Source organism: Aquarana catesbeiana, linkage group LG04, assembly GCF_042186555.1.
Source record: "Aquarana catesbeiana isolate 2022-GZ linkage group LG04, ASM4218655v1, whole genome shotgun sequence".
Lineage (NCBI taxonomy): Eukaryota > Metazoa > Chordata > Amphibia > Anura > Ranidae > Aquarana > Aquarana catesbeiana.
The window spans coordinates 290,546,022-290,565,509 of record NC_133327.1 but is presented as its reverse complement, the minus strand read 5'-3'; the positions used below and the strand labels follow the sequence as shown (position 1 = coordinate 290,565,509).

General features: G+C 44.6%; 1 protein-coding gene across 1 annotated transcript in view; it reads right to left on the bottom strand.

Moving 5' to 3' along the window:
* The window catches only part of TINAG (tubulointerstitial nephritis antigen), a 190,446-nt gene that overhangs the window by 47,587 nt on the left and 123,371 nt on the right, over positions 1-19,488 (bottom strand). The window contains exon 9 of the mRNA XM_073626681.1: positions 18,821-18,941. Within this exon, the coding sequence (XP_073482782.1) occupies positions 18,821-18,941 (121 nt within the window). The remainder of the gene's footprint in view (positions 1-18,820; positions 18,942-19,488) is intronic.

Sequence of the window (19,488 nt, the reverse complement as noted above, 5' to 3'; positions counted from 1 at the left end):
GCCTTGTCCCCAGTGGTCCGTGCAGCCTTGTCGCCGCCGACATACAAACGTTTAGTTTGTATTTTTAAACATGGCGCCGCGGAGTTCGGAGGGACTCGGGGGCGCTCGTTCAGCTGAACGAGCGCCGCCGAGGACACAGTGACTGGGCGGAGCCGAGATACACATATCAGATACATAACAGAGGTCCAATGGCGGGACTGGGCGTGACTGTGAACGGCACCGAGAAAAGCCGAGAACCCTCGGCTATGTGTATCTCGGCTCCGCCCAGTCACTGTGTCCTCGGCGGCGCTCGTTCAGCTGAACGAGCGCCCCCGAGTCCCTCCGAACTCCGCGGCGCCATGTTTAAAAATACAAGCTATGTGAATGTCGGCGGCGATCGCGGCGATCGCGGCGATCGCTCCGACAGATCACAAAATAGCGGGGATCGGCGTATAACACGCACCCACAATTTTCCCCTTATTTTAAGGGGAAAAAAGTGCGTGTTATATATATATATATAATATATATATATATATATATATATATATATATATATATATATATATATATATTCTATTGCTTTATTATTTTATATTCTATGTTATTGTATTTTAGAAAATCGTTTTCTATTTGTTTCAAATTCGATTCGAATTTGTTTTTGAATTTGTTTTTCTCGGATTCGTTTAAATTTGCTACTTTTGTAATTCGGAAATTCAGATGCATATGAATTTCTGAATAATGAAAAATTTGTCTGAATTTCGATTCGGAACGAAACGAAATGCACATGTCTAGTCCCTTTATCAGCTTTGTTGCCCTTCCCTATACTCGCTCCATTTTCAGCACATCCTTCTTGAGGACTGGAGCCCAGAACTGAACGGCATACTCCAGGCGCAGCCGGACCAGAGTCTTGTAGAGTGGGAGCATTATCATTTTATCTCTGGAGTTAATTCCCTTTTTTTTCACAAAAAGTTTTTATTAGGAAATTTTCATAGGCATTACATAAAGCACAATAACAAACATGTGTGAACAAATATCAGAGATCAATCACTCGTAGAAAAAACAAACCAATAGGCAGTGCCCAATACTCCTACACCATAATAGGGCTAGACAGAAAATTCCTAGGGTTCCCTGAAGACGTTGTCAAGGCATAATTAAGTGGAGTAGGATTGCGGCCGTGCATTATAAACCTATTAATGCTTTTAGGGGATCGGGCCAGAGCAAAAAAGCATAAGGTAGCATAAAGTTGTAGTATAAGTCGTGTAAAGAAGATGGGTAGCATCTTACCCCAGTTCGGCACACTACACCAACTCTTTCCTTATAGAGAATCGATATGGGGAGACAAGGAGGGACGGAAGGGAGGGAATGAGGGAGAGAGGAAAGCGCAGAGTAAGGGAGGGAGAGAAAGAAGAGGAGGACACAGAAAAAAGAGAAGAGGGGGAGTGTGGGAGGTGGGCTCCCAGAGGGTTGCGTGAAGAAGGGGTGGGGGAACCACCAGCTACCCTCCCCAGCTGCCCCTGGGCAATGCACTGGATATATAGGATCTATTGCTCCCTTGGGTCTGATGTATCCCAAGGGCCTAGACCTGTCTTGCTCTGGTCAAGTAGTCTCCTGTAGTAGTTCTTGGTATCAATTTGAATTCCGGTATTCATACTAGTAATTCCCTTTTTAATGCATGCCAATATTCTATTGGCTTTGCTTGCAGCAGCTTGGCATTGCATGCCGTTGCTGAGCCTGTCATCTACTAGGACCCCCAGGTCCTTTTCCATCCTAGATTCCCCCAGTGGTTCTCCCCTAGTGAGTAGATTCCATTCATGTTTTTGCCACCTGTTCTGGGGCGGGGCTCCGGCTCTGCCCCCGCCCCAAAGCACCTTGTCCCCATGTTGATGAGGACAAGGGCCTCTTCCCAACAACCCTGGCCGGTGGTTGTCGGGGGCTGTGGCCGGGGGGGCTTATTGGAATTTGGAAGCCCCCTTTAACAAGGGTGCCCCAGATCCTGCCCCCCCTTGTGAATGAGTACCCCTACCCATTCACCAAAAAAAGTAGTGTAGTGTGACAAAAGACAATAGCCAGTTTTTGACAAGTCCTTTGTTAAAAATGTCTTCTTCTTTCCCCGCTTCTTCCTCCGGTCTTCTCCTTTTTCATCCGGTCCTCCTCCGGCTTCTTCTTCCCCAGTTCTTCCTCCGGTCTCCTCCTTCCCTTGCTTCTTCCTCCAGTCTTCTTCTCCTTCCACTGCCGCCTCCGACCTGCTGAAGATACGAAAACGCTGCGGCCCGCTGATCTGTCAGCTTCCATGGCACACATTTCATATATAACTATGGGGTGTGGCCACCAGATGGCATCATCCAGAGACTCCGCCCCCTTGTGACATCACGGATCCATCATTCCCCGGTGGCGAACTCACAAAGGGCGCTGAATGGTCCCTGAATGACTACATCCGCCCCATCGCAGCAGGTTCTTTTTTTTAATTTTCAGCGGGAGCAGCGGCAGAGGAAGAAGAAGACCGGAGGAGGAAGCGAGGGAAGAATAAGCCAGAGGGAGGATGAAGGAGAAGGCTGGAGGAAGAAGGGCAAGATGCATGGGGGACCCCAAAGCACCCTCCCTATGTTGAGGGCATGCAGCCTGGTACAGTTCAGGAGGTGGGCGCTCGCTTGTCCCCCTCCTTTCCTGACCTCCAGGCTGCTTGCTCAGATAAGAGCCTGGTATGGACTGGGGGGACCCCATGCTGTTTTTTTATTTATTTTTTAATAGCGGGGTCCTGGCAATTGTAGTCACAAGTCATTTTAAATGAGATTTTTTTTCTTTAGAAATATCAGTTTTGCTGTAGCATGTTCTGTATATGCTACAAATGCACCATTTTACAGGCACATTAAGGGGGGGCCCCACGCATGAAATTTAACCACTTCAATACCAGGCACTTATGCACCTTCCCGCCCAGACCAATTTTCAGCTTTCAGCACTCTCACACTTTGAATGACAATTACTCAGTCATGCTACACTGTATCCAAACAAAATGTTTATCATTTTTTTCTAACAAATAGAGCTTTATTTTGGTGGTATTTAATCACCACTGGGTTTTTTATTTTTTGCGATATAAGCGAAAAAACTGTGAAAATTTTGAAAAAAACACTTTTTTTAGTTTCTATTGTAAAATTTTGCAAATAAGTAATTTTTCTTCATAAATTTGTGCCAAAATTTATACTGCTACATACCTTTGGTAAAAATAACCCAAATTAGTGTTGGTGGTGCCAATCACTGAAAATTTATCACATCTGATCACACCTGATGTACTGAAGGCCTATCTCATTTCTTGAGACAGTAACAAGCCAGGAAAGTACAAATACCCCCCAAATGACCCCTTTTTGGAAAGTAGACAGTCCAAGGTATTTACTAAGAAGCATGGTGAGTTTTTTGAAATTGTGATTTTTTCCCACAATTCTTGGGAAAATTAAGATTTTTTTTTTTTTACACAAACTGGTCATATTAACATGTGCCCCTGGGCAATGCACTGGATATATAGGATCTATTGCTCCCTTGGGTCTGATGTATCCCAAGGGCCTAGACCTGTCTTGCTCTGGTCAAGTAGTCTCCTGTAGTAGTTCTTGGTATCAATTTGAATTCCGGTATTCATACTAGTAATTCCCTTTTTAATGCATGCCAATATGCTATTGGCTTTGCTTGCAGCAGCTTGGCATTGCATGCCGTTGCTGAGCCTGTCATCTACTAGGACCCCCAGGTCCTTTTCCATCCTAGATTCCCCCAGTGGTTCTCCCCTAGTGAGTAGATTCCATTCATGTTTTTGCCACCTGTTCTGGGGCGGGGCTCCGGCTCTGCCCCCGCCCCAAAGCACCTTGTCCCCATGTTGATGAGGACAAGGGCCTCTTCCCAACAACCCTGGCCGGTGGTTGTCGGGGGCTGTGGCCGGGGGGGCTTATTGGAATTTGGAAGCCCCCTTTAACAAGGGTGCCCCAGATCCTGCCCCCCCTTGTGAATGAGTACCCCTACCCATTCACCAAAAAAAGCAGTGTAGTGTGACAAAAGACAATAGCCAGTTTTTGACAAGTCCTTTGTTAAAAATGTCTTCTTCTTTCCCCACTTCTTCCTCCGGTCTTCTCCTTTTTCATCCGGTCCTCCTCCGGCTTCTTCTTCCCCAGTTCTTCCTCCGGTCTCCTCCTTCCCTTGCTTCTTCCTCCAGTCTTCTTCTCCTTCCACTGCCGCCTCCGACCTGCTGAAGATACGAAAACGCTGCGGCCCGCTGATCTGTCAGCTTCCATGGCACACATTTCATATATAACTATGGGGTGTGGCCACCAGATGGCATCATCCAGAGACTCCGCCCCCTTGTGACATCATGGATCCATCATTCCCCGGTGGCGAACTCACAAAGGACGCTGAATGGTCCCTGAATGACGACATCCGCCCCATCGCAGCAGGTTCTTTTTTTTAATTTTCAGCGGGAGCAGCGGCAGAGGAAGAAGAAGACCGGAGGAGGAAGCGAGGGAAGAATAAGCCAGAGGGAGGATGAAGGAGAAGGCCGGAGGAAGAAGGGCAAGATGCATGGGGGACCCCAAAGCACCCTCCCTATGTTGAGGGCATGCAGCCTGGTACAGTTCAGGAGGTGGGCGCTCGCTTGTCCCCCTCCTTTCCTGACCTCCAGGCTGCTTGCTCAGATAAGAGCCTGGTATGGACTGGGGGGACCCCATGCTGTTTTTTTATTTATTTTTTAATAGCGGGGTCCTGGCAATTGTAGTCACAAGTCATTTTAAATGAGATTTTTTTTCTTTAGAAATATCAGTTTTGCTGTAGCATGTTCTGTATATGCTACAAATGCACCATTTTACAGGCACATTAAGGGGGGGCCCCACGCATGAAATTTAACCACTTCAATACCAGGCACTTATGCACCTTCCCGCCCAGACCAATTTTCAGCTTTCAGCACTCTCACACTTTGAATGACAATTACTCAGTCATGCTACACTGTATCCAAACAAAATGTTTATCATTTTTTTCTAACAAATAGAGCTTTATTTTGGTGGTATTTAATCACCACTGGGTTTTTTATTTTTTGCGATATAAGCGAAAAAACTGTGAAAATTTTGAAAAAAACACTTTTTTTAGTTTCTATTGTAAAATTTTGCAAATAAGTAATTTTTCTTCATAAATTTGTGCCAAAATTTATACTGCTACATACCTTTGGTAAAAATAACCCAAATTAGTGTTGGTGGTGCCAATCACTGAAAATTTATCACATCTGATCACACCTGATGTACTGAAGGCCTATCTCATTTCTTGAGACAGTAACAAGCCAGGAAAGTACAAATACCCCCCAAATGACCCCTTTTTGGAAAGTAGACAGTCCAAGGTATTTACTAAGAAGCATGGTGAGTTTTTTGAAGTTGTGATTTTTTCCCACAATTCTTGGGAAAATTAAGATTTTTTTTTTTTACACAAACTGGTCATATTAACATGTTATTTCTCTCACACAGCATATGCATAATTGCAACTACACCCCAAAATACATTCTGCTACTCCTCCTGAGTATGGCGATATATGTGTGAGACTTTTACACAGCCTGGCCACATACAAAGGCCCAACATTGAAGTAGCACTTTCAGGCATTCTACGCCTGAAAGTGCACATATCCTTTGTCAACCACCTATTACACTTTTGAAGGCCCTGGAGCACCAGGACAATGGAATTGTCCACAAAATGACCCCATTTTGGAAAGCACACACCCCAACGTATAATCTATGAAGCATAATGAGTCTTTTGAACGGTTCATTTTTTTCCAGAAGGTTTTGGAAAATGTGGAAAAAAAATTAAAATGCATTTTTTTACACAAAGTTGTCCATTTATAAGATATTTCTAATGCCGTGTACACACGGGCGGACTTTCCGACTGGACTGGTCTGACGGACCGAATCCAGCGTAGACAATCCAACCGTGTGTGGTCTGCATCAGACTTCCGAAGGACCGTTTCAGTCAGAAATCCGACGGACTTTAGATTTGAAGCCTGCTTCAAATCTTTCCGTCGTAACTCTGCCGGACTCAGTTCCTGAAAGCCCGTTCGCCTGTTTGCTGGTCCGATGGACCAGATACGACACAAGGGCAAGGTACTACATCTTGTGCTCGCTGCAATAGGAAAAACAAATTTTCCTATTGCGACGAGCGTGAGGCGACGATGTCCCTTGGTATGGATTTTAAGGGGAACCCCCTACGCCAAAAAAAGGCATGGGGTCCCCCCAAAATCCATACCAGACTCCTATCCAAGCACGCGGTCAGAAAAGGGGGGTGGGGATGAGCTAGCGTCCCCCCTCCTGAACCGTACCAGGCCACATTCCCTCAACATGGGGAGGTGGGTGCTTTGGGGGAGGGGTGCACCCTGCGGGCCCCCCACCCCAAAGCACCTTGTCCCCATGTTGATGAGGACAAGGACCTCTTCCCAATAACCCTGGCCGTTGGTTGTCGGGGTCTGCGAGTGGACATCACCCAGTGACCACGCCCCCTTATGACCTCACAGTCCCAGTGTGCCCTGTGACGTCATAAGGGGGCTGGGTCACCACCTATATAAGTCATTGCGGAGCGCTCCACACAGCATTACAGCAGGAGAGAGCATCGTGTCAACATCGAAAGAAGAGAAGCGGGGAGCAGACGACAAAGAAGACCGGGCCACCGCTAGCAAAAGAGCAGCAAAAGAGCAAAAGATAGCGGAGGAGCCCGGCAGAAGAACCGGAGAGCGGGAGAAGAAGCTGAACACCAGGAGAAGAACCGAACATCGGGAGAAGAGGCCGGAGAGAGCGGAGAAGAGCCGGACATCGGGAGAAGATGCCGGAGAGAGTGGAGAAGAACCAGACATTGGGAGAAGAGGCCGGAGAGACCCCTGAAGTCGGAAGAAGACCCCCAGAGCTGTCTAATAAATTACTTTAAAAACCTGTCTAGTGTGTTTTTTTTATTGACACTTTTTCCCTAGGTGAATGGGTAGGGGTACGATGTACCCCATACTCATTCACATAGGGTGGGGGGCTTGGATCTGGGGGCCCCCTTATTAAAGGGGGCTCCCGCATTCTGATAAGCCCCCCACCCACAGACCCCGACAACCAACGGCCAGGGTTGTCGGGAAGAGGCCCTTGTCCTCATCAACATGGGGACAAGGTGCTTTGGGGGGGCCTGCAGGCCCCCCTCCCCCAAAGCACCCACCCCCCCCATGTTGAGGGCATGCAGCCTGGTACAGTTCAGGAGGGGGGCTCTCACTCGTCCTCACCCCCTTTCCTGAACGGCCGGGCTGCGTGCTCAGATAGGGGTCTGGTATGGATTTTGGGGGACCCCACGCAGTTTTTTGGCATGGGGGTTCACCATAAAATCCAGACCAGACCTAAGGGCCTGGTATGCACCGCGACGGGGCTCGCAAGGTGTCAATCTCGCCAATAAAAGCAGCGAGATTGACTTCCTTTTCTAGTCCCGTCGTACCCAAGTCACATTCAAAATGAACGGACTTGTTCGTGTGTGGGCAAGTCCATTCATTTGGAAAGGCTGTCGTAACTCCGTCGGGAAATAGGTCCACCGGAAAGTCCAGTCGTGAGTAGGCAAGGCCGTCCGTAGTCCAGTCATGTGTAGGCAAGTCCGTTCATAAAAAAAGTCCGGCGGAAGTCTGTCAACAGTCCATCGGACCAGTCCAGTCGAAAAGTCCGACCGTGTGTACATTGCATAACACATAGCATGTACATAGCAAAAACCCCAAAATGCATTCCTCTACTCATCTTGAGTATGGTGATACCATGTGTGAGACTTTTACACAGCCTGGCCACATACAAAGGCCCAACATTGAAGTAGCACTTTCAGGCGTTCTACAAGCATAAATTGCACATCTCATTTCTCAACCACCTATTACATTTTTGAAGGCCCTGGAGCACCAGGACAATTGAAGATATCGTCACTGCCCTCATTTACCAACAAGGTCCCGCCCCAGGAAGCATTCACTCTAATAATGTGAGTTGACTTCACGAGCAAGACTTTCCCTGTAGCATTCCCCCCACAGAATCTGGAAGAAGACGCCAAAAGAAATGCCGTGTATGCAGCAGAGATGGAGTAAGAAGAGATTTTAGCTATTATTGTCCCCAATGTCCCTCCCAACCTGGCCTGTGCATCAGAGATTGCTTCCAAAATTATCATACATCCATCCAATATTAGTTCCCTTTATTATTACCAGACTGTCATTTCCCCATTTGCCTGCTACCATGTTAATTAACTGACCCTGGCCTGTTTACCAACGATGTCTTTGCTTGCCAATTTAAACAATGTCTCTGACTTCCACGTGCACCAGCCTCAGCCTGTTTACCGACGATGCCTCTGCCTGCAGATTTTAACCACGTTTCTGACTTCCACGTGCACCGATCTTGGCCTGTTAATCGACCATGTTTTTACCTGCCACTTGGACTGATCTTTTGGCCATCTACTTTAATACACAGGGGTCTCACATATGTGAGGGGCTTCAGAATAGCGTTCTGAGTAAAGAAAAACAGTTTTTCATTTTCTGTTCTCCCAGAACAGGGTCTGGTTGCCCAGAGGCTTCAAAGCGATTTGGGTGGGAGAAGCCTCTACCACTGTTCCCCTGGCCCTAAGCTTGATGGTCCTTCCTGCTGCCTGGACCAATACTGTGGCTGTGCTGACCATATTGCTGCCTGTAATGACCCATGACATTATGGACCATGTTTCTTCCTGCTGTTTGGACCAATACTTTGGCTGTGTTGACCATATTTCTGCCTACTGCCTCTACTGACTTTGGACCATATTTCTGCCTCTCCCTGCTACCTGGACCTTCGCTTTGGCTGTGCTCTGGCTGTGCTGACAGTATCTCTGCCTGTGTGAACTATGGACAGTATTCCTGCCCGCTGCCCAGTTGATTGCTTTTGCTGTCGCTGACCTCATTCCTGCCTTCTGCCTGGACTGATGCTCTCGTCTGTGGACCACTGCACTTCTCAAACCACAGGCAATTTGTTGGTTTTGAGTTGCCTTTTGGTAGCAGACAAACTAATTAAAAAGGGCCATGTGAAACAGGTGAAACACAACTTTCTTGTACCAATAACAGGACTTTCTGATTGATAAATAGGGCTGTAGCATCTGATCGTTTAAATCCACCCCCCCATATACATATTGTAGTGGTGGACACATTCGGGCTTTAAAATGGGGCCGTGTCTTCTTTGGATCTCCACCACGGTGTCATTGTGGATGGTAGAGAGGATGTGGACATCTTTCTTGTCCCTCCACTTCATGGCCAACACCTCATCATTCCTAACTAGTGGAGATACTGGTAGCGGCCTGTGTGGCACTATAGATAGTGGGCCTGATGGCGGTACTAGTGGCGGTACTGGTGGTGGTACCGATGGTGGTACTGGTAGCCTGTGTGGTGGTACCGATGGTGGTGGGCTTGTGACAGATGGACTGGTTGACAGATGGGCTGATTGACAGATGGGCTGGTTGGCAGATGGGCTGATTGACAGATGGGCTGATTGGCTGGGCTGTGTGACAGGTCCTCTTTATTGGGGGGGCCGTGTTGTGCACAGTACAATACAATACGTCAGACAAGACACTGATTTCACTCACTGATCCCTGCTCTCTCCTCACACGAGAGTGAGATCAATAATTCTAGCCCTAGACCTCCTCTCTAACTCAGAACATGCAACCTGTAGAATTTTTTAAACGTCGCCTATGGAGATTTTTAAGGGTAAAAGTTTGATGCCGTTCCATGAGCGGGCACAATTTTGAAGTGTGACATGTTGGATATCAATTTACTCGGCGTAACATTATCTTTCACTCTATAAAAAAAATTGGGCTAACTTTACTGCTGTCTTATTTTTTTATTCAAAAAAGTGAATTTTTTCCAAAAAAAGCGCACTTGTAAGACCGATGCACAATGACCGCCATTTTATTCTCTAGGGTGTTAGAAAAAAAACAATATATAATGTTTGGGGTTCTAAGTAATTTTCTAGCAAAAAAAACCTGTTTTAAACATGTAAACACCTAAATTCCAAAACGAGACTGGTCCTTAAGTGGTTACATAACGTCGTTTCGCCCAGCTGTGCCATTCTTCCGCAGTAAAACTACGGCGGCTGGTTGGCAAGTGGTTAAAGAATCAGCATAACAGCCAGAAAACTAGCATTTTTATAACTACCATTTTAGCTCTTTTTATATGACCTCTGAAGAAGTCCCCACCCGGGGACAAGCTATAGAGTGATGTCTTCAAGTGTAGCCGCTTCCCCTCCAAGTGGCAGCTTGTTTGTTCTTTCCAATCCCAACCATTAAAGTGATTTTAAAGGTAAAAAAATAAAATAAATAACAAACATGCCTATACTTAACTGCTCTGTGCAATGGAATTGCACAGAGTGGCCGCAAACCTCCTCTTTTTGGGCCCTCCCACTGGCACTCCTGGCCCCTCCCCTGTGTCCAGTGCCCCCATAGGAAGCGGCTTCCTATGGGGGCACTCATGCATGCTCGTACCTGAGCCCCACCGCTGCGCCCATTGACACAGACAGCGGGACGCGACCCTGTCCCCCACTCCCTCATCATTGGCTTTGTTTGACAGCACTGCCCCAGCAAAGCCAGAGAGACCCAAAAGTGAGGGGAGAGAAGAGCTGCAGATGTGCAGGGTGCTGGATCGAATGAGGGCTCAGGTAAGTAAGGGGGGGGTGAGTGGGGATGCTGACACCCAAAAATGTTTTACCTTAATGCAAGGAATGCATTAACTACTTTAAGGATGTGGATCCAGGTTTTAAGGACTTTTAAGGACTAATGCCTCGTACACACGAGCGGACTTTCCAGCAGACTTGGTCCGACGGTCTTTCCGCCGGACTTTCCTGGCAGACTACCTGAACGGACGAACTAGCCTACACAAGACCAGACTTTCCGGCAGGCTAGGTCCGCCCGTCTTTCCGACGGACTTTCGCCGGAGTTACGGCGGACTTTCAGAATGAATGGACTTGCCCACACACGGACAAGTCCGTTCATTTTGAACGTGACTCGGGTACAACAGGACTAGAAAAGGAATTGAATCTCACCACTTTTATCGGCGAGATTGACACCTTGTGAGCCCCGTCGCGGGGCATACCAGGCCCTTAAGTCTGGTATGGATTTTAAAGGGAACCCCCTACGCTGAAAAAACGGCGTGGGGTCCCCCCCTAGGATCCATACCAGCCCCCGATCCCAGCATGCTGGGACTGTGATGTTTTAGGGGGCGTGGTCACTGGGTGATGTTGACCACGCCCCCCTAAAACGTCACAGTCCCAGCATGCCCAGGGACTATGACGGCATAAAGGGGCGGGGTCTCTGCCTATATAAGTCACATCGGAGCTCTCAGAGAGTATTCCAGCCTGAGAGACCGTCGTGTCAACATCGGAAGAAGAGAAGAAGACAAGAAGCCAGAAGTCCGGGCCTCCGCTGGCAAAAGAGCGGCATGAAGATAGCGGAGGAGCTGGCAGAAGAACTGGAACATCGGGAGAAGAGGCCAGAGAGAGCGGAAAAGAACCAACTGAACGCCGGGAGAAGAGGAACCGGAGGGACCCCCGAAGTTGGAAGAAGACCCCCGAAGCCGAAAGAAGACCCCCCGGAGCTGTCTAATAAATTACTTTAAAAACCTGTCTAGTGTGTTTTATTATTGACACTTTTTCCCTAGGTAAATGGGTAGGGGTACCATGTACCCCATACTCATTCACATAGGGTGGGGGGCCGGGATCTGGGGGCCCTCTTATTAAAGGGGGCTCCCGGATTCCAATAAGCCTCCCGCCCGCAGACCACGACAACCAATGGCCAGGGTTGTCGGGAAGAGGCCCTTGTCTTCATCAACATGGGGACAAGGTGCTTTGTGGTGGGGGGGCCGCAGGGCGCCCCCACTCCCAAAGCACCCACCCCCCGTGTTGAGGGCATGCGGCCTGGTACGGTTCAGGAGGGGGGGGCTCTCGCTCGTCCCCATCCCCTTTCCTGACCGGCCAGGCTGTGTGCTCGGATCGGGGTCTGGTATGAATTCTAGGGGGGACCCCACGCCATTTTTTTCAGCGTAGGGGGTTCCCTTTAAAATCCATACCAGACTTAAGGGCCTGGTATGCCCCATGCTCACAGCAATAGGAAAATGTGTTTTTCCTATTGCAGCGAGCGCGAGATGCAATACCCTGCCCTTGCGTCGTATCTGGTCTGTCGGACCAGCATACAGACGAACGAGATGAATGGGCTTTCCGTCAGGAACTGAGTCTGGCGGACTAAGATTTGAAACATGCTTCAAATCTAGGTACGGCGGACTTTTGGGAAAAAAAAGTCCGCAGGAACCTACACACGATCGGATTGTGCGGCGGACTCTGGTCCGCCGGACCAAGTATGCCGGAAAGTCCACTCGTGTGTACGCGGTATAAGGATTATTTTGCTGGCTTACAAGTGTTTTTTTTGCGAGTATGTATCTTTGTTTTTTATGAGCAAAAAAGATCTTTACAGAGAGCAGTAGATGTGATAATATTGCTATTGGGATCTTTTACCATGTATTTGAATGAACTTTATGGAGATTAAGCTGTGAAGGATTCCCTTGCCAATATTGAGAGTGGTATATCTCTGATGCTGGTGTTCAGATCTTTAGTGACATTAAACTTCTTCGTTTTTGGAGATTATTAAATTAATTTTGGAGATTACAATTAAAGTGAACAGACTTACAAGCATGTTTGCAGTGTTGGGGGAGGTTCACAATGGGCCACTGATAAGAAGCAGTGGTTTCAAGTACACTACTGTATTGGAGATTGGATTTTTTATTTCACTATATAATCACTTTATCCTACTTTATTCAATGTATGGGTATTTGTTTATCACAGTATTTATGCTATGCAAATTAGGGTTTAGTGCTGCTTAATCTGATATATTTGTTTAGTTTATATGTTGTTATATATAGTATCTGGGTGTCTTTACACATTTATTTTTCATTTTTTTATTGCATAAACACCTGTTTATATATTTTATAGGATAAGTCAGCAATGATGGCCTCAATACAGTTCTAATGAATGATACTGTTAAGTGTTTTGCAATCTACCTAGCAAAAAATACACCAATGTCCTAGGTACAGGAAATTGATTTACCATTAGAAGTGACTTTTGTAGAACATGTTATCCTTATGCCCTGTATACACGATAGGATTTTCCGATGGAAAATGTGTGATAGGACCTTGTTGTCGGAAATTCCGACCGTGTGTGGGCTCCATCACACATTTTCCATAGGAATTTCTGACACATAAAGTTTGAGAGCTTGCTATAAAATTTTCCAACAACAAAATCCATTGTCGGAAATTCTGATCATGTGTACACAAATGTGACGCACAAAGTGCCATGCATGGTCAGAATAAATTAAGAAACAAAAGCTATTGGCTACTGCCCCATTTATAGTCCCGACATACGTGTTTTATGTCACCGCGTTCAGAACGATCGGATTTTCCAACAACTTTTTGTGACCATGTGTATGCAAGACAAGTTTGAGCCAACATGCGTCGGAAAAAATCCATGGATTTTGTTGTCGGAATGTCCGGTCAATGTCCGATCGTGTGTACAGGGCATTACAGTCAAAAGAAGTAAGACAGATCTGAAAGAGATCATCTAAGAACAGTTCAAAACAGATATTAATGCAGCTGATATTAAAGTGGTTCTAAAGGCAGGAGGTTTTTTTATCTTAATGCATTCTATGCATTAAGATAAAAAAAAAATTACTTACCTGAACCCCTTGATCCAGCGATGTTGCACAAGAGCCTCAGCTGTCCAGGACTCTTCATCCTGGTTGGCTGAGACACAGCAGTGGGCACCATTCAGTAAGCCAATGAGGAGAGAGGGGGGGCGAGCCACGGCTCCGTGTCTGAATGGACACACAGAGCACTGGCTCAGCTCAGCTCAAGATGCTTGCTGTGGGGGCACTCAGCAGGAGGGAGGTGCCAAAAGCTCTGGCGGGGACCTGAGAAGAGGAGGATTTGGGCTGCTCTGGGCAAAACTATTGCACAGAGCAGGTAAGTATGACATGTTTATTATTTTTAAACAAAAAATAAAAACAAGACTTTAATATCACTTTAATATTAATTGATCGCTGCCATTTAGTTCATAATCCTTAATGATCTGTAATATTAAGGACATCAAATAATTGTATATGCAGATAAGTATGAAATTTTGTTTAATGAGATTCATGAGAAACTGTCTCAGGAGAAAGGCATTCAGGAGAAAGGCATTTTTACAGTTGGAGTGCCATGAAAATAATATGTGATTGTAGGCCAAAAAATGAGGCTTTCTGTATTGTTTTCAATATGTCCTATAGATAGGCGGTAGCTAATGTTTTAAACATACAGTATTGTAATTCTGAATGTTATTTTAGTAAGACCAGAGCTAGGTTTGAACTATTTTTTTTTCGATAGCTTGAGCTATGCCTATCCTCTAAGATATTAATGCCTACAATTTATCAATGTTCCTGGACTAATTACCAATGCTCTAGTTATGAGGTGCACAAGCTGTGAATCAGGATCCATAATGGGGTCAACCATGAATTATAATATCCTAATGTATTACATATGACATCAATCTATTTTCAGTTTATTGGGAAACACATCCAGCTAGATTCTTGAGATTTAGGACAATGGCAGTCGAATAAAATGGCATACACACAATTGTTTCTTATTATCAAAAAGGTTGTAAGAGTCTGCTTTAAATCTAAAATTAGTTTAAATGAGACTGAAAAAACAAAAATTTGTTTATTTTACTTTACCCTGAAATACCCTTCACCATTACAATGAAAAAATTAAATGGGAAAAAAATATTGCCTAAAAAAGAGTTATGCCCCGTACACACGTTCAGAATTTCCGACAGAAAAAGTCTGATGGGAGCTTTTCATCGTATATTCCGACCGTGTGTATGCCCCATCTGACTTTTTACGTTGAAAATTCAGACAGACTTAGATAGAGAACATGTTCTATATTTTTCCGACGGAAAACCGCTCGTCTGTATGCTGTTCCGACGGACCAAAAATGACGCATGCTCGCAAGTACGAGACGTCGTACGTGTTGTCCCGTCATACGTGTTGTACGTCACCACGTTCTTGACGGTCGGAATTTGGTGTGACCGTGTGTATGCAAGACAGTTTGAGCGGAATTCCTTTGGAATTCCATCGGAAAAACCTTCAGAGTTTATTCTGATGGTAAAACCGGTCTTGTGTACAGGGCATTAAATTGTCCTTTGCATTTGTAGTTGGGATCAATCCCTGCTGGCAAAAAAGTTAATGTAGGTATGAAGAAATTAGGGGTCTCATTTGTGCTCTGTGTTACAGAATGTAGCATAAATGTTTACTGATGTTTAGATCCATTTACTGGGGAGATGAAGAAGGAAATTGACTTAATCCCGGTGTTTATGTATCCAGTTTTTAATTATTTGTAATAGTTTTTATGGATGAACGATTAACCTAGAATATGAGAACATCATGAGGAAATATTGTTTGCACCATAAGTGTAACTGTCAATATTTCCTGACCATCATACAACCACACAATCATTACCCCTAATGGATTGCTGTGCTTACTGGTTCTCCTATCATGTTTATTAGCTGGCAACAAAAGCTGAGGTTTAAAATCACATTTTAGATAATTCAACACATACAGCCTTACATCCATATGAAATAAATTAAATGTTTTACTGTTGTGATCATTTAATTGATTTGTTTACCCTTTGTGTTCTTTGTCAAAAATTTGTATGTGCATAAAAGACCTTAAAGTGACTGTAAAGCTTAATTTGTCTTTTAAATAAACATTTTATATTTACCTGCAATGGTATTGTACAGAGCAGCCCCAAATCTTATTTTCTAGGCTCCCCATAGGTGCTCTAGACTCCTCTTATTCTCTGTGGGCCCCCATAGGAAGCTGTCTCCTATGAGGATTAGGGTTGAGCTTGGTGTTCTGGTTCGACGAACAGCGAATATTATGGGGCGTTCATGGCAAATTAGAGCACTGTGGAACGCCCCATAATGCACTGTGATCTCGCAGGTCTGGTATGTATTTTAAGGGGAACCCCGCACCAAAATTTAAAAAAAAATGTCATGGGGTCCCCCCTAAGATCCATACCAGACCTTATCCGAGTAAGCAGTCATGGCAGGCCAAGAAAGGGGGAGACGAGTGAGCGCCCCCCCTTCCTGAACCATACCAGGCAGCTTGCCCTCAACATGGGGACGACCCCAAAGCACCCTGTCCCCATGTTGCTGAGGACAAGGGCCTCATCTCCCCAGCCTTCCCGGTGGTTGTGGGGGTCTGTGGGCGGGGGGCTTATCGGAATCTGGAACAACGGGGCACCAAATCCCCTCACCCCTATGTGAATGGGTAGAGGTACATTGTACCCCTACCCATTCATCGATTTTTTTTTTTTGACAGGACAGGAGACAATTTTTGACAATTCCTTTATTTGATATCCATCCATCTTTAATCACGGCGCCCGACGGACCCAAAAAATCGAAAAAAAAAAAAAAAAAAAGCTCTGCCTCAGTGGGAGGCATCCCGCCGACTGCTGTCTCTTGGCTGTGACAGCTGTTATATAGGCAAGGGTGGGGCCACTCGGTGATGTAACCGGGTGACCCGCCCCCTTCTAACATCATGTGACATCATGTAACACCACAGGGGGCGGGGTCACCCGTTTACATCACCGGGTGGCCCCGCCCTTGCCTTTATAACAGCTGTCACAGCCAAGAGACAGCAGTCGGTGGGATGCCTCCCATCGAGGCAGTTTTTTTGTTTTTTCTATTTTCCAGGTCTATCTGCTCCATGATTGAAGATGGATGGACATCGCTGATGCTTTTTTTTTAAATAAAGGGATTGTCAAAACTGTCTCTTGTCATTTTTACTTTTTGAAACTTTTTCTGGTGAATGGGTAGGGGTACAATGTCCCCCCCCTTTCCTGGCCTGCCATGGCTGCTTGCTCGGATAAGGGTCCGATATGAACCATTTTTTATTTTAATTTTGGCACGGGGCTCCCCTCAAAATCCATACCAGACCTGAAGGGTCTGGTATGGATTTTTGGGGGGACCCCCACACCATTTTTTTTTACATTTTAGCGTGGAGTTCCCCTTAATATCCATACCAGACCTGAAGGGCCTGGTATGGACTGGGGCGGACTGCACGCCATTTTTCTCAATGGTTTTTTATCTATATTGCCGGGAGCCGACAATACATTACAGCCATGAGCAATTTAAATTACATTTTTCCTTTAGAAATGTCATTTTGCTGCGGTACTGTAATAAACATCGGAAAGATGCGCTACTTTACAGGCAGACTAATGGCACAATATTTAAAGGAATATTTAATTTTTATTGTTTCACTTTAGGCATTATTAAAATCACTGCTCCTGAAAAAAACGGTCGTTTTTAAAACTTTTTTTGCATTGATACATGTACCCTGGGGCAGGGCCTGGGTCCCCAAACACTTTTTATGACAATAACTTGCATATAAGCCTTTAAAATGAGCACTTTTGATTTTTCATGTTCGTGTCTCATAGACTTTAATGGTGTTCGCATGTTCGCACATATTTTTTGTCTGTTCGCATGTTCTGGTGCAAACCGTGGGTGTTCGGCTCATCCCTAATGGGGATGCACTTGTAGGCTTGCTCCAGAGCCAGGCTATGTGTGTCTATTGACTCACACGGGACAGCTCAGCCCCCCCCACTCTCTGTCCACAGAATTTGATTGAATGGCTCCCATTGTTGCCTCTGTGAGCAAGGAGGGAGGAGGGAGCCGCTGCAGACAGGCACAGTACTAGATCGAGAAAAGACTCAGGTAAGAATAAGGAGGGGCAAAGAGGCGATAGAAATACGGGAACATTTTTGTTCTAATGCAGAGAATGCATTAGGGTAAATAATGTCCGGCTTTTAGAATCACTTTAAAGGGTATCAATACTTGTTGATAAATGAATATAACATATATAATTGCTACACAGCCATTCTTGCTGAAACATTTGCAATATATGTAACTTAACAGTGAATGACTGTTTTTTCTGAGCAAAAGTGAAGCAGATAATTTGTAAATATGCTGTTTTGAGAAGATATTGAATAACTGGGCTGATTTACTAAATGATTTTAGAATCTTTGCTGAAAAAAAGTGTGAATATTCACTTCAATTGTCCAATCATGTGAAAAGCAAATTTCTATTCACTTCCAATCATGTGCACATGTTTTTCACACTGAGGCTGATATACTAAAAGACGTTGAGAGTTTTGGCTTAATAAATTTGATTATTCAGTCATGTAAAAGCATAATTCCTTTCATTTATTTTACTTACATTTCTGTTTATCTGATACACCTGTACATAATTGGATATTCAAAGTAAATACAGCTACAATTTATTGAGTGAAGATTTGCAATTCCTTTAGTAAAGCAGCCTGATTATATAAGGGCAAATCGTGTAATGTACAAAGCAAAGGTCAAGCAATAAAAGAAAAAAATAATTGTATAATTTACAGTGTATAATTTTACAATCACTATCAAAGTAGGTATATTGTTTTGAAATATTGAAGATATTATTTAAAAGTCAAAATTATACTCCACAATAATACCACAATAATATCAAGAATATTTTAAAAAGGGTTTATTGAATAAACCAGTTCAACAGTAGTAATGGCAATGGGCAAAGTATTTTAACCTATTAAAATAAAAATGTAAAAAAATGTAATTCTTACTAGTGCACTAAAATAATAGCATTTATTTACATTATTATATTGCACTGCCTTACTGAATACATCTGTCTTTTATTTTTTTATTTTAACAGTATGTATTTTGAAATCACCTCCCTTTCATGTTGAAATTTTAGTGAAGCATTGTCTTACCCAATAATTTTAACAGAATGAGTGCCTTTCAGATGTCTATCAGATGTTTCTTTGTCCAGCCCACTGTATCTGTAGATCCCAGATTTATAGAGGAAAAAATCTTCGTAGACTGTCATTACCGCTGAAAAAAAAAAAAGAGAAAGAGAATTAAACATCCTAAGGTTTAATGTACATTTGATTCTTAAAAGTAGCCTGTCAGGATGGATATAGGAGTGCTGCCAATGCTCACTTGATCTGAATGGTGCAGATCTGGGGCTGTCAATACGTTTGTATTAGACATATACATACAATTATACAACAGGTACAAATAACCAAGTATGTCATCTAACATCAAGTGCAATGCAACAAAGATATTCAGTCCAAGGTTGAATCATGGCAAAAAACATGCATGCATATGGGTGCAATGAGCTACACTTAAAACGTATATGTTCAGAAATACAGGAATTCAGTACCCTTGATAGTGTAATGAAAAGGAAAGCTGAGCCAGACCCTGGTGAAAAGAGAGAGGAGTAGGAAAAACCAACGTTTCGGGGATGTGAAAGGGGTCTTGTTTAGAAGATTGCTTGGTCTGGTCTGTTCAGGGTTTAAAATCCTGGGAGTTTGATTGTTTACCTCTGCCTCTAGAAGAAGATTATAGAGATTAGGGAGGGAGAGTTCAATTGGCCATC